General features: G+C 42.5%; 1 protein-coding gene across 2 annotated transcripts in view; it reads left to right on the forward strand.

The window, feature by feature from the left end:
• Positions 1–2858: 2858 nt before the first annotated feature.
• The window catches only part of Slit2 (slit guidance ligand 2), a 330345-nt gene continuing 317140 nt past the window's right edge, over positions 2859–16063 (forward strand). For both annotated transcript variants that reach the window (XM_050150144.1, XM_050150145.1), the window contains exons 1-3: positions 2859–4871; positions 7546–7617; positions 8757–8828. In XM_050150144.1, coding sequence (XP_050006101.1) covers positions 4693–4871; positions 7546–7617; positions 8757–8828 — 323 coding nt within the window. In that variant the 5' untranslated portion in view covers positions 2859–4692. The remainder of the gene's footprint in view (positions 4872–7545; positions 7618–8756; positions 8829–16063) is intronic.

The following is a 16063-nucleotide window of genomic DNA, read 5'->3' on the forward strand; positions in this document are numbered from 1 at the left end:
AAGTTGATCAGCGCAATTAGTTAGTACTGCTCACTTTGGTAACAGGTAGCTAAAATCTAACCAATACTTACCTCCATTATAAAACAACTTTCTTTCCTTACTTCCCTTTCCCATAAGCCACAATGTCACAAAGCTTTGATCTTATACCGTGGTTTTTAACTGTATGTTTTTTTTTTGTTTAAAGTATCTAAATTATTGCTACCATCTTTCACCAATGGGATTTCCTCTTAAAATAATAGGAGACTTGCATGCTGTGTGGATTCCACTTCCTTAATCCAGGTCAGGATTTATGGAGACCTCGTGTGGTGACAAGAGGCACCACAGAGGGCTTTCTTGAGGCTGGCTGCAACAATCAAAGAGCAACTCAGAGCTCATTTTTTTTATTGATTTTTATTGAGCTCTACATTTTACCCAGCTCCCCTCCCTGTCTCTCCTTTCCCCTTCAACCATCTACCAAGGTCCCCATGCTTTTAATTTCCTCAGGAGATCTTGTCTTTTTCTACTTCCCATGTAGATTAGATCTATGTATGTCTTTTTGAGAGTCCTCATTGTTGTCTAGGTTCTGTGGGATTGTGATTTGTGGGCTGGTTTTCTTGGGGGCAACAAAACCTAGGAAGAATGAAGCCTTGAAAATGAATGTTAGGGAAACATGTAAGGCTATTAGTGAGCATCCTGAAGTGGTACTGTTAAAAGAAGGTAGTAATGTTTTTAAAAATGAGAAACTTTATCATTCATGTTTGTTTTTTTTTTAGCTGAAAGCAGCTGATACACAAAACAATTCACTAACCCCAAACATCGAGAATTGCTTACAGCCCATTTTCTTGATGAAACTCATTGACATTATCTTATATAAATTTCATTTAATTGAAATGATTCCATAGGCACATTCCACCTACTCTAGGTTTTATGCAGAATGAAAAGCAATCCCGGGGGTGGGGGGCGAATCAAATGTGAATTCATATTATTACAATCTAATTCGAGTGATAATATTTTGAATGTGGATAACATTCTTAAAATTAAAATACACATAGAAAAGTGAATCATGTATGGTGGATAAATTCACACAAAATTTATCTTACTATCAATGAAGTGTCAAAGTTGTGACAGCACATGATTTAGTGTATCTGAAAACATGCCTCAACCACATAATTTATTATTATAAAAAAAGTTCACTGGTGGTGGGATTCTTTCAGTGACAATTAGTTTTGCAACTGACATGTGGTCTATGTCTCAAGTCATAAGGAAATATGACTATGGCATCTCTTTTCTCCTCAAGTAAGTTATGTAACAGACCTTTAAGCTAAAATCTAGAAGGACAAATGAATGCCTGGACGGCAAATGTTCTGAAGCCTGTTAAAGAATGGTGCCCTACAAACCAACGACAGCCAGATGAATAATCCGAAGAATTTCGGTCTGGCTCATGAGGGGACACCCTGCCTTTGTAAGGAGCCTCTGAAGGGTTTTTGGATCTGAGTTACAGGCAAAATGACCGGGAAAAGATATCCTGAACAATTTAAAAAGGCAAAAGTAAAGATGTTGGAAGATTTCAGGTTTCATATTCCTGAGTGAAACACTTCTCAGGGAACCTTCTAAGTGAAAGGTATATGTTAAATACCAAAACTGCTAAAGTGAACTGGACAGACTTGGGAGGGGGAGGTGTCAAGGGGTAGCACATATTTACACAAACTATGCTACAAAACTGACTTTATGGGAGGGGCTTGCACAATTTTCTGCTCAACGATTTCCAAAGTGGACCCTGACTAGAAAGAAAATGAGGAATTTAAGATGAAGTAAAGAAGCTGACTCATTTAGATGTTATTCCAAACCTATAGAGGCTTTCGTTTCTGCTGAGAGAGCGCGAGATGGTGACTCTTGCCAGACATCACACTGAGGAGGCAAGAAGAAACCAGGAAATCCACTTTCCAAAACGTGCCAAAGGTGGGGGTGGGGGAGGTGTCCAGAGAGGCACTGAAACAAGGGAACGCTCCCAGCATAATGGGTGTTCCTACGATTATTTCCCCTTTCTGTTGCCACGGGGACTCATTCAAACCCTTGGAGTTGTGTGAGTTTGTAGCACTGCATAAACAAGCTACCTCCAGGCCTGGTGTTTTCCAGTGACTATAAAGAAAGGGTTAATTTAAGAGGGTGGCTTAGGAAGGCTTGCAAGAAGGTTGGAAAACATTATTTCAAACTTGCTAAAACTCTGAACTTTTAAGTTTCCCAAAATTCACGTGTGTGTGTGTGTGTGTGTGTGTGTGTGTGAGAGAGAGAGAGAGAGAGAGAGAGAGAGAGAGAGAGAGAGAGAGAGAGAGAGAGAGAGATCCGCAAAGGCAGATCTATTTCAGTAGGATTTTTTGTTTTAATTTAAAATCATAATCTCGCTGTTTCTCTCTTGCAGCAGCGTTGCAAACCCAGAGCGGTTCCCTTTAGGATCGCGCCTCAAAAGGCTGCGGCAGAGGCGCTGCCGGCTCCATTTATTTATGAGCAGCGTTCTAAGCCGCCCCTCTCCCCAGTCTCTTTCTGGGAACCTCGGTCTCGGATCTCGGGTCACCTCAAGGGCCAAGGAGTTTTGGGGCGGGGACCCGGGAGCCTCCTTCTAGTGGCAAACTTTGCCGGGGCATAGGAGTTGGGGCTCGCTGGAGCAGGGGGCGCACGGGAACGCGCGCCGCCACCTCCCCCCCGGGCGATAGCAGCCTGGGCCTCACCTCTCACAGGCGAGCGAGGTGCGGGCTTTCGGCGCGCGTCCAGGGGGCGGGGCGGGGCTCGCGGGGGCGGAGCCAAGGGTGGGTGCTTCCCGCTGCTATATAAAGCCCGGCCGCCGCGTTAACTTCGGACTTGGGTTTATTTATTTGCGGAGCGCCTGGACGGCGGGGGTTGGAGGAGGCGGCGGCTGTGGCTGCTGCAGAAGGTGGTTAAAAAAAGGAGGAGGAGGCGGCGGCGGCGAGGGATGGGAGCGCCCAGGCTTCGGGGCGCAGGCCAGAGCTGCCGAGCTTTCCTGGGGCTGCGGGAGTACTGAGGAGAAAGGGGAACGTCCCGGGGGCCCACAGGCGACTCCAGAGGCGCGGGCTGGGGTCTTTTTGTTCAGCTGCGCTCAGCGCCCAGCAGCCAGAGCGGACAACTCCAGTTACAACAACAACCCACCTTCCAGCAGCCCGGCGAGAGACTTAGGCAGCCGCGTCCGTCCTATTGTTTAGACACTTGCCTGGGGCTCCGGAGCGCCAGTCCCCTGCTCTCTGTCTCCGCCTTCTCTCTCCCCCCCACCCCACCTTCCTCCCGGGAACCGCAGGCGCCGAAAGCCTCCCCGAGAGGGGAAGGGGCTAGAAGCTAGCGCTGCCTGGACTGCCGTCGCCGAGTCAGGTGCAGCGTCCGTGGCTAAACGGCGTCTCCACGTTCGCGGCTGGACTCCTACTGTGACAGTGGGAGACCGGATCCAACGCCTGGGGAAACTTCCTGCACTTTGAGGTTGAGGACCCACTTGCAGGAGCTGCTTGAGGGGTGGCTGAGAAGCCGTGCACCTCGGGACATCGCTGTTGTTTCTTCTACCTGCGCCGTCAGGTGTGTGCGGCAGAGCTGCGGCGTATCCCGGAGACCGGAGCGGCTGACAAGAGCGCGGACACCCGACTGCCAGTTGGCTGTCGACTGTGATCTACCTGGGTAGCAGATCCCATTCTCCCGCCTATCACTTAGTATACCCATCAGGGCATACTAACATCACTGGCATCGCGGACACCTAGCCTTTGCTTTGCTCCTCCTGGCTTGCCTGGCTCCAAGTCTTGCCTTAGCCAGTTCCCACTCAATCTTCCTAGGAGCTCTTGCTTTCCTAACTAAACTTGACTTCCTGGATTTTTTCTGCAGAGGTGCGGACTAGTGGATTTTTCTTCAGGGCTGCAGCGGTCCAAGTGCCCTTTTGTCTCTCTGTGTGACCTCAGGGGCAGGCCCTGGTGCAGAGCGTCGCCAAGGACGCCGGGAGGGAGGCGGGATTGCCCAGATCTCCTCCAGTGAAGTGCATGTGTGTGTGCAAGACATCCTTGGCTGTCGGGAGGCGGCGAAGACGGGTTGGGGCTGCTGCTGTGCCGCAGGAGTGGAGAGGCCCAGTGAGCTGAGCCCAGCAGCGCCGCCCGGCGCCCCCAGGACTGCGTGAACAACCGGTGCGCCCCCGCGTGCGCCATGCCCAGTCTTTTCGAGGGCTCTGCTCTGGACCTGCCAGGCTCTTGCACCTTTTAGCTTGGGGGAAGCCCACTTTGATCAGGGCCACCATTACTATCGAAGTCCCCTCCTCAGCCTTGCACTCTGCCAACTGGAATCGGATTTTCTAGAGGGTCCTTGGGGTCAGAAGTCCTCGCTCATCCTCAGGCAACCGACCCCTGCATCTTTGCGGTCGTTTCGGGTAGGAGCTCTTTTACCGCCAAGTTGAAAACGCGCTCTGTCCTCACAGCTGCATTAGCGTCCCCTCGTAGCCTAACCCGGGCCTATTGATATTCAGGACCTGAAGTTGCCCACCGATCTGCTTTGCTCAAAAAGCGTGGAGAGTCGGGGAAAGGCGTGTGCTTCTGACAGTTCTACTGCTTTATATTACTGTTCCATATTACTGTCTGTGCCCAGCGCCAGGAATCGAGCCTCGGACACTGCCCAGTTCTCACTCAATAGAGAGCAAAAGAGAAGTCCCCCAAAGCAAGGATCCTGTTGGGGAAGATGAGCAGCATTGGCTGGCAAACACTGTCCCTGTCGCTGGGGTTAGTGTTGTCGATTTTGAACAAGGTGGCGCCGCAGGCGTGCCCGGCCCAGTGCTCCTGTTCAGGCAGCACAGTGGACTGTCATGGGCTGGCACTACGCAGCGTGCCCAGGAATATCCCCCGCAACACCGAGAGACTGTGAGTATGGGCGCTTCACCCTCCCCATTCTTTCTTCCTTCCCATCGAGGTAGAATATCCCCAAGCATTCAGCCTGGAAAGCCCGCGTGTGGTAGAAACCGGTTCCTGGGGCAGTTCTCAGACGCTCTCCAGCACGCACATCCCCGGGGGGTGGGCCCTCTGAAAAGGTAAAAGACTTGCGGGCACTAAACTGGGAGGAGCCTTTGCCAAGGAGGGGCGGATCACTGGCAGCTGCGTGTCCTTTTCCTGTCCTCCCCCCCCCCCCATCGCCACTTGAAACTGCTTCTGGACTGTGGACCAGTTCTTTCTGGCTTGGGGAGACAGGCGCCTGGGACTAGAATTCAAGGATGCCCGGGGCAAGGGAGGTGTGACTGGGTTTCCCAGACTCTGCAAAACGAGTCACCTTGCGGTGTTGCAAACACGGGTTATTTCAGGACCTTGTTGCTTCAGACTGTGGCAAAGGGGGGTGGCAGGCTGTTCAAAGAAGAGAAGCTTTCTCTCCCAGGCTTTGTGTACTCTTCTAAATGCCGGGGAGGAGGTGTGGAATCTTGGGGGTGCCCTGGGGATCTTTTCATATTCTATGAAGGATGAGTGCAAGAATAGGCTCAGTAACAACACTCATCGTCTCCCGGACATGACTTTCTAAAAGCCCCTCTCATTTACAGGGAGGAAGCGGCAACAGTAGCTAAGCGAACACACTTAGTAGGAGACTTGCCAGATGATTGTGTCCCAAGGCTTAAGTAAAGTTAGCCATAGTTCTCCGTCTGGAACTTACTGGGCCGGGTCCAATCGCTTTGGTGACCCTGTGGCCCTGGGCTTCTCCCTCCAGCTCTTCCCGCTGCGGCTATGTGCCCTTGGGCACCTTGCTGGCAGTCTGTGAGCTCCTTCACGTGGTGGCAGCTGCTCGGTCTGCCCCTCTTCGCGCTCTGACGCCCGCAGACATCCCCGCCTCCCTGTCTGCGCGAGTCTTTAATGAAGAAATAAACGCAGATCCGGGGTTGACGGCCCACGCGCTCCTGGTGGGGCACTTCCCGAGTTAGGGAAGCGAAGCGCAGAGGCTCTTTGTGAAGCGGAGCCCTCCGCCAGGAGCCGGCCACCGAGTCCGGGATGCGCCGGACTCTCCCAGTTGCACTTGGGTCAGGCAGGCAGGCGCCCATGACTTGGGCTGGTGTAAACTGGACTGGTGTGGCGTGGGTGATTGTGGAGAGATTCCGGTTCTTTGCTGCATTTAGCTGTCTGGAAAGGAAGACTCTAGGACGGCACTAATGCACTCAAAGTCATCAGGGCCAACAACAGTTGCCTTCCTCTTGATTCAATCCGCACCCCCACTGTCAGTTTCAGGGCCCAAGTCCAGGATTTTCCTTTTTTTCCGCAAAGGTTTGCCTAGTTCCAGCTCCACCGGGGCTCTCCCCTGATTATTTTTCTAAGTCCCCAGTGCCCAGCTATTTGGGCCTTACCGCGGGTGTCTCATCAGGATGTGATGCTGGGGTCCGGAAAGCAGGAGATAACAAATAGCCCATGAAGTACTCCCATAACTTTAGAGACAATTCTGAGCAGTTGGTTGGGGGAGAAAGGGTGGAAAACGATGAGAAATTCTAATTTAGCTCTCGTCATTCCACGCCCTTCAGAACACTGTAAACACTAACTTGTCAAAGCCCTGGGTTTCCAGAAAAGGCATTGGAGTACCTAGTGGTTGAAAAAAAAATCCTTATGAGAGATTTGTGGAGTTTTCAGGAAACCACACACTCGGTGCTTGTTTATAAAATTCTACCGTTAGCAAAGTAAACACTTTAAATACAGATTTCAGCAGGAAGTTTGGAAGTCGAAAGTAATAGAACTTCCAGGAAGGAACCCAGGGAAACCTCCCAAAGGCTAATTACATTGTGAATGAATGAAGCCATGCAAATTTAGTTGTTGACCAGAAAAGAAGGTTGTGACTGAAGAAAAAGTGGCACAGAAATGGAACAAACGTGTCAAGGCCAAATCCTACTTCCATTATTGTTCCCACTCGTGGTTTAAACCGCAGTCACTGCGTCGGGGATGGGGGTGGGGGGCAGGAGCTACAATAAAGAGTTCTGCTAACCCAGGGAACCTATAAGGGGAGGGGGGTGAAGGTCTTTGAGGTGCCCTGCTCTCCCTGACCCTGACACACACTTTTCTTTGCCTCTGGAATTTTGGCCACAATGCTCCCTCAAAGTGTTCTAATTTAAAAAAATTTCTTCTCGAATAGTTTGAGGGAATTTTTTTTCATTAAAGTTCATGAAAAAAATTCTTGGGGGCTGTGCTAAAAATAAAAGCGACATTGCAGAATACCTCAGTAAATAAATTCCCACATTCTTTAGGAAGCCCAAATCGAAAGCACTCTCACACACAGGCCACAAACACACAACAAAAGCCAGGGTTAGTGGTGACATCACCACTTAGTTTTCTTGTCATATGTCAGCAAGAATTTTGTAAACATGAGACATTTATAAACTACTATTTCAAAGGCTTGTTCCCTTAGCTCCCCAGCTTACTTTTAAGCGACACTAATTGAATTAAGGTTTTTTGTTTTTTTCCCCTAAAGCTCCAACATGCTTTGAGTTTTACTTTGACCAAATATGATAGAAATAAAAAAGGAACGTTAATTTTTTTTTATTTATTTGTTTATTTATTTTTTTTGGTTGTCTCTTAGGGATCTGAATGGTAATAACATCACAAGGATTACGAAGACAGACTTTGCTGGTCTCAGGCACCTCAGAGTTCTGTAAGTGTCTCCTTCCTCGGAGTCTTGAGTTTTGTTTTTAAGATAGGATACTTAGTATAATCACTATATGTTCATAGATTTTAAAACTTTTCTGAAGACAGGAGCAGTTAAAAAAAAGTTTAAGGTCTTCTTGTATTTCTTTTTGTTTTCCATTGTATAACTTTTAGTGTAAGTGTGCCTTTAAGAGTGGCTGTATGATGGGGATAGTAGGGTAGAAAGGACCTCAGATCTGTACTCTAAGGGCATTACATAGAAATGATAGAAATGAAGAATCATTCTTTTCACAATATAAGTAAATAACAGAAGAAGTCCTATACTTGGAGGACTTACAGTTAACTTGGGAAGGCTCAGCAGATTGCTCTTTCATCTTACTGAAGTAAGAGTATCCAGATTTTTTTCCTTCAGAGAAAATGTAGAGAAAAGCATTAACACTAAAATCATGCAATCATCTTTTCATCGGATTTTGGGGGGACATTTATGTATCAAATATACTGGTCTCACTTTGGGTTACATTCCCTATTTTGTAGTTTTGAAACTGACATAAAATATTGCAATATGTTTAATACACTAATTAGTGGTTTAAATTAGCTGTGATTTAACCATTAGCTGAGATTCAATATTTGTAAATTTATGTTGCCACACAGGTTTGTAAATATTTACATCCAGTGGCCTTGTATTTTTGTCTACCATGGGTCCAGAGTTAAGTTTTAAGGAATTACTTTGGTCCTTATGGCATTTTCCAATCCATGATGTTCATGCCCAGGTCCGAATTAAACTCAGAATGTGCCAAGCTACTGAATTCCTTAGTTAGGAACACCAGTGAAATCAGTGTAAGAAACGAGCTTTTAAAGGATAGTTTCTATTGTCAACTTACTTTGCAGTTTAAGGTTTAGATTTTACTTTTCATTAGTAACTTCTCTGTGAAACTTCTTTAGTAATTAAAAAAAAAAAAGGTCTGGTATGGAAGCTACTTCTCCCTCTGAGTTCTCTCACCTGCTTTATTATGAAATTTGCTGGTGACTCAGAATTCAGAGCAAAATACAATGGACACAAGAGAGAGGGATTTCAGGATTTTTGGCTGCTAAGTTGAAGCTCCTCAGATGGCGACATTTAGAAGCCAGTTCTGTTTTGCATTTCAGTCAGCTCATGGAGAACAAGATCAGCACCATTGAGAGGGGAGCTTTCCAGGATCTGAAGGAGCTGGAGAGACTGTAAGTATTCTCAGTCCAAAACCCATGACAACATGTCTGCATGTTTAAAATCACTTGGATTTCAAGGGTTGTGTCTTCAGTTTCATGGCCTAGCTTTTAAAGTTTAAGAAGAAAGGGTACAACTAAGTGTTTTCCGGCATAAAAACCAAGTCTCTAGGTAAAGAACATGAACTTGTATTAAGGCTTAAACGTACAGGGCTTTCCTGAGACACTTATTTCCTCCATAGTTATTGTTTTGGCACTAAAATAGGTACATGTGTTCCTATCTGTTATCTGTGGCTTATGCAGAAAGGACCAATGGAAATTTTATTTGCGTTAATGATACTTTATGGAAAGAGATGCTTGGCTAAGAATCTTGTAAACATCCATGTTGTTGCTGTTTGTAACATTATTGATACTTTAGGACATTTTAAAAAAAAATGGTTGTCACCAATGATTTATATTTTTTGGTATTTAATTTTTAACTGTGAACACTGATAATAACCACTACTCCTAATTCCAGTTAATTGTTTTATAATAGTTTCTAAAATATAACAGCTGGGAAAAATAAGTCACAAATTATTAAGGTTGCTATGGGGCGCCAGTCACCACTGACATTTTTTTCCATGAGATTTAAGTGTAGATTTTACACTTTCAAAACTGTTGTTTTAGACATAAACATCTCATAAGTATATGTTTTTCAAGACTATTACTGTCAATAATATATATTATTCAATTATACAAATGTATAATAGAAAAATGTATAATAGAAAATTTATATCTGAAATAAGAAAAAATATAGACTTTGAACTATGAAATATTATTTAAAGATTTCATGTCATGATTATTCTTGTTCAGTGGGTTTTCATTTTTAAGACAGGTAAAGTCTGTATTAAAAGCACTAGGAATTATTTTAATAAGTTTCCATGCCTGTCCTAATAGTTATTTTAGGAAAAATAAATTTGTTGCTTGTATCTAAAATTTTAAACATACATAGAGTGTGTTCAGATTCACTGAGTTCAAGACCAAGGTTAAGTCTATCCTTGTTTAGAAGTGGAAAATTGCCTTGTAATTTTGTAATACATTTGAGAATATGTAGGACTCTGTTTTTATTACTTCAAGCAAAGCATGGTCATGTCTACTTTATTTTAGCTTAAAAGTCTGTCCATTTCAGTGTAGCTGTGGATTAATATGTATTAGCCACATTGAGGTACTTTCTGAGGACGTGAGAACAGATAAATATTGTTTGGATGTATACCCAAGTTCTTCTGTTCATAACCCATGTTAAATATGTAAAATACTCTGAAAGTATTTATTCTTTATCGGCTTCATAGATGTTTGTCCATAGCTGATATACCTACCTAGTGAAAAACTCTCAAAGATATTTTAGACCACATTTTTAAAATGCATTGATAAAATGTAATGAATAGGTAATTAAATGTTCGTTGAAACGCTAGACTTTGGTCAAGAGTGTCTTTTAGTGATCCTGATAGCTTGGTTCTGAAGCTCTCTTTCAATCACAGGATCATCTGTGATGACGTTTTCTGTTGCTCACATTCACTTGTATTGTAATTTTAAATCTTTAGGAACATAACAATGCACACTTTTTCATATTTTTTAAAGCCACTTCAGAATGTCATTTGAACTTTCATCTTAAATAAATTAGCTCTTCCAAAAAAAAAAAAAAAACCTAGAGATGCCATAAAATCTGAAATTTGATTAGAGCTGTAAGAGGATACTAGTTTTTGACTTTTACTTCCCCTGAGAATGTCACTTCATCTCAGAACAATTTTCTATTCTAGAAAGACTAAGTCAGATGTTGCAGAGTGGGAGGAGGGTTTGTAATTTTGAATGAAAACTAATATATATGCAAGACTTCTTTAAATCACCCCAGCTGTTGGCTGAGAGCAAATATTTCATATTTGTGAGGAAAAGCTGAGAAAATTCCATTTGTTTACAACTGCCAAGTCCATCAGATGGAAGCGCATTGTTATCTGACAGCCAATTCATCTCCTTGGGACTCTGGAATTCTAAGCCATTTCTTAGGAACATTGTGGATAAACTTTTCAAATATTTATTTTTAAATATATTAAATGTCAAGACAGCTTTACTAAGACATGCATTCAACACTGTTGTGAAGAAGACTACTTTAAATTTTGTTCAGTTTATTGTTTTAAGAAACTAAAGTACAAAACCCAGCCTTAACGTGTGAGTTCCACATACAAATTATTATGGTTATAGCATCTACTCACAAATTGCTTGTTTTCTACAAAATTTCAGTGGTCAATGTAAGAAACAGAAAATAATTAATGGATTAATGATAAATATGGATTTTTAAATCTACGTGATTGTTCATAAATTAGATACAAATTTTCAAATTGAACTCCAAATTGCTAATGCATTAGAATTAGTTTATGTTGTAGCAGCCATTCAGCTAGTAAAGCATGACTTCAGTTTTTTTTCTTTGTGGTAAACCAAAACAGAATTGAAAAATATCAACTTTATTGACATACAGTTTATGGTTCTGAGTTGTTTTCATTTTGAAATGATAACAATAATAGCATTTGTCAACATGAAGAAATAAAACTTCAGAGATACTCATAATGTTGGTGAAGTTATAACTTAGTAAAGAGAAAGAGATCTGAAAATAGTTAATAATATCTGTACCTTTTTATGAAATTGGTTTTCAATTTGTAAAATCAAGGTCATTTTAACTTAAAGTTACCGTATGTGTAAATCAAAGCACTTTTAGAACAAAAGAAAGGTATTTTTCACTTAATGAAGGAGATGTGATTAAAAATGCCGGTCAACATGTTAAGATGTCCTTCTTTTCTCCTCCCTCCTTCCTTTTTCCTTCCTCCTGCTCTCCTTCCTTTACATTTTTCCTTTCTTTGCAAAACTTTTCTCTTTCCTTGTTCTCTCCTTCTTCCTTTTGCTATTGTGGAGAAAACAGCATCAGATGCTGGCAATTTCATCAGCGTGTGGTTATGGACCACTGTGAACGGGATAGGTTTTAATGGAGCTTGTGCCCCATGAGCATATGACACTTCCTGTTGACGCAGTTCCTGCCATACACCCAGGCCTGCCATGCGCATGGGCAGGGTGTCTGGAATGCTTTGTTTTATTAGTAGTATTATTTATCAGGAGTTGGGAGATCATGGAGAATACTCACCATGCACACTACAATACAACAGCTTCCTGTTGTTTGATAAGAAAATTATAAGGAAGTGATTTTACCAGCTGATTCAATCCAATCAACTAAGAATAACCAAAGTACATTCTTGAAAGTTACAGCATAAAGTTAGGATTCTTGAAGTATGTTTTTTCTTAGACATCACAGGAGGCTGGATAGCTCTGCAGTTCTCTTTAGAAGTTATTAATTAAATATATATAATATCTTTGCCTTCCTTCCTTCCTTCCTTCCTTCCTTCCTTCCTTCCTTCCTTCCTTCCTTCCTTCCTTCCTTCCTTTCCTCCTTCCCTCCCTTTCTCCCTCCTTCCCTCCCTCCTACCCTCCCTATGTCTCTTTCTCTCTCCCCCTCCCTCTTTCACTAGCCCCCCTTTCTTTCCTTTTCCAACGCAGAAATTCCAGAGGCTGCTGAAACCTATGCTGCTCACTGGCTCTCTATCCACAGCTATGGTCATGCTATATTCATTTTGTTCTGCTCTTTTGCTTTTTATGGCTGTCAGTTGGGTCTTCAGCATTCTACTGGTAAAATCAATTTCTCTCATTTTGAAAATTCCCTCACAACGTGAGTGGCATATTTGATATACCAACATTGCCAAAAGGAAATACATGTTTGTCTAACTTATGTTTCTGGAGCAGCAGCATCCAGGAATACAAAAACATGGCTTTGTATGGACAACACAAATACCACATACTCATTACAGTAATTCCAGGAATAGGAAAGCACCATGGATGGGATAGTCTCCGAGTGCTGGCTATATGATGCTGTTTTAGACTGTGCTGATGGGTGCAGGACAGAGAGACAGAGTAACAGGGGGGAATGGGGTTGATTGAATTATCTAGCCACTACGAGATTTAGGTACCCTTTAATATCCTCTGCTGGATCAAGAGTGAAAAATAGTCAGTTGTGTTCAGTTCAACTCCATTCTAAACTCGGAAACATGAGACAAGAGAGACTCCCACAGAGCCTGAATTTCATTTCTCCTGTGCAATCTTGATTACACGACTTACTCTTTAAAAACTTATTCCTCTTCAAATTAGTTAATAAGACCCCTCTCTTGCATCAATACTGCAACGGTCTGTCTTTCAGACAAAACTTCATTCAACTAGTCTGCTTTTATTCTCTTCATATTTAAAGGTCACTTTTAGTCCTAGTGGCTTTGTCACTGAATAGTTTGCTTGAAAAATATAATTCTACAATATTGTGAAGTAGCCATGTGAGGGTTCCCGGGAAATAAGTATGATAACTTAGATTTTTGAAAATTTTACCAAATTCGTAATCGTAGAACTCATCACTTTTTTACATTGACATTTAGATCTCTTTAGGATAAAGGCCATCTTTGAGCAAACACTGTATTTCATGAACCAATACTTAAAAGATACGTTCTCCTGTAAGATGGTACTGAATTCTTCCTTTTGACATGAATATACCATTCATAAAGAAGTCTTAATGTGACGCTGGGAGCTGTGGCACACACAGAGGTTGGGTTGTAGGTTGTAACACGTGAGTTCAAGTGGAGAAAATGTTGTATAACAGGTCTGAAGGATAGCACTGTTTGTCCAGGCTGTAGAGGACTCCTCTTCCCACTAATCCTGAAAGCATATATGCAACAGAACACATTCATGCTTCTTATTGTAAAGAAGATCTCACAATGCTAATCTCTGTGGCAAAGAATCCAAGTTCATCTCAGGGGACTCTTTTCTGGCATCTTACACATTGGTTTAGAATCCCTGTCATTAACTTGGTAGACTTTTTTTTAAATATATCAGAGACAGAATATGCATACCACATAAAGTAAAACTTTGCTAAGCTATTGATAGCTGTTAAATGCCTCAATTCTGATGCATGTCCAAGCAGCATATGGACTTTTAAAAATTCTGTTACTGACTGTGGATTTAGGAAGCTTTCATGAGAGAGTGCTCCTACAAGTATAGTGGAACATCCGTTCACTGCAGTGTGTTGTTATGGACGCTGAAGTCAAAGGGTGCCGAGAAGACCCCTTTGCCACTGCCGACTATTTTATAAATTCCAAGGCAGCAGAGGGTGTTTATTTTTCCCACATCTGTTTTGGGCTCATCCTTTGTGACATTGTTTGCTGGATGCTGTTTCCTTTATGCTTCCCCTGAAATGAGGGGTTGAGTTTGCACTGTTTCAGTGTATTTGTGGAAACAGCGAATGTCAAATATTTTACATTTAGTTCTGTCTTTCAATGCTTTTGGATACCTTTCCGCTTGAATTATGCCTTCCAGAGTGCATTTCACAAGCTTGCATAGAAGGGGAGGGTTTTTTTTTTTTTTTGATTCATGGAATTTACATGTATTGTCCTGTTTTCAAAACAAGTTACATCTGCTGAATGTCAGAGGACATTAGTAATAATGGAATCTTGGGGACAGAAAGGCTGACTTCAAGTTGTGGGTGCTAAGTATCTTTTTAAGATGCCTTCTACACAAGCTGTTGCCTGTCCTCTTTACAGCATCCATCCTCCCTGGGAATCAGGAAGACTGCTTTAGTGCAAAAGCAATGCCACATTCTGTTAGACTGTGGTGATAATGGTATTCATGTGGACTAACAGTTCCTGCTCTGTGGTGCCTTGTAATATCATCTGCTAGCTCACCAATGCAAGGCACTCATTTATTGTATTGTTGCTTGTGTTATCAGTAGGGATAGTTACAAATAGAGATAGTTATGACGATCCGTCTCACACTAACAGTGCAGGGATCAGTGAGGAAATGTACTCAGTTTCTCAGAACACATGGTACACCGCACTTAAAAAACTGCAGTTACAGATTTTAACACAACTTCTCTTTTGAATTTTGAATTTTTGAAGTTGAATTTAAAGGTATTTTATATCTTAAAGTATGAATATACTATGTTTATCCGTCTGTATTTCTTACTTTCACTTTGAGTTTCTTCATGGGATCAGATGGTATGAAGAAAATGAGTATTTTTCTCAGGATTTTTAAAGAGTATTTTATATTCTCTCTTAATACGTAGAGTAACATAAAGTGAAGGATGTCAGCAGGAAACAGCGTTTTTATTAACAAGGGTTGGCTTCCCTAACATGGGGCACAGAGGATGAGATAATCATTGCGAGTGCTGCTGGGAAGAAAAAAAAGCTTTCAACCATTTAAAACAAGCTAGATGATACAACTGCCCAAAATGTAAACTTTGGTATTATATGTAAGATGAAATCATTCGCTTTACAAATGTCAAGAAACAATACTTTAAATGGGCAAGTAGAAATTTCATCTGAAGAGTCAAAAAGAAGAGTTTGATCATTTATGTAGGAAGAGTAGGAGGGCAATGGGACTTTTTAGGGCAATCTTTACTGAATAAGGCATGGTACTGAAGTATATTTGCCTTGATTTGTGGATATGAAGCACACAGTTTCTTTCATTGGCTTTGGTAAACTCTTTTAAGTTTGCATTTTGAATTAGATGGAAGGTTATTTTGAGGTAAAGTATTCATTGAACTAATATGAAAGTTAAGAAAAGTAAGATACTATTGTGTCCGCGAAAGGATAAATCACCAGAGCAAATGGAAGATAATAATTTAAGAAAAAGCGTCTGATCCAGGTAGTCAGTGTTTGCAGTGTTTTGATAGCCCTGAGATCATTTATCCATCTGAAAGTCATACTCAGAAACAGCAGGCGGCATAGATCTAGAATCTTTAATTATCTTGGGTTTTAGAAAAGCTATCTCAGAGAAGCACACCACACATATCTTCCTGAAAGCATGAGTCACTATCCAGAGACTCCTCAAATGGTTGTCGGATCTTGTGGGCAGACTGTATCCCAGGGTGATGACACAGAACTGGTGTGACTATGCTCTGTCATCTGTCCTTGGGCATGACTGGGTCTTTTTACGGAGTACCTTGTGTGGTCTCTCATCAATAATCCTATGCAATACCCCTTCCTGTTGTCCTGTCCTGGGACCATCACTTTAAATGTCAGCTCATTTGCATTCGAGGTCACATCATGACATTCCTCTCCTTAAGTCACTATGATGTTTTCTTTTTGGTATTAGAAGCAGGATTGCTGGTTCTCCAGCTCTGTTTTGTGATTGTTTTG

This window comes from Alexandromys fortis, unplaced genomic scaffold (genome assembly GCF_014885135.2).
Source record: "Alexandromys fortis isolate MF-2015 unplaced genomic scaffold, M_Fortis_MF-2015_v1.1 scaffold_0, whole genome shotgun sequence".
Classification (NCBI taxonomy): domain Eukaryota; kingdom Metazoa; phylum Chordata; class Mammalia; order Rodentia; family Cricetidae; genus Alexandromys; species Alexandromys fortis.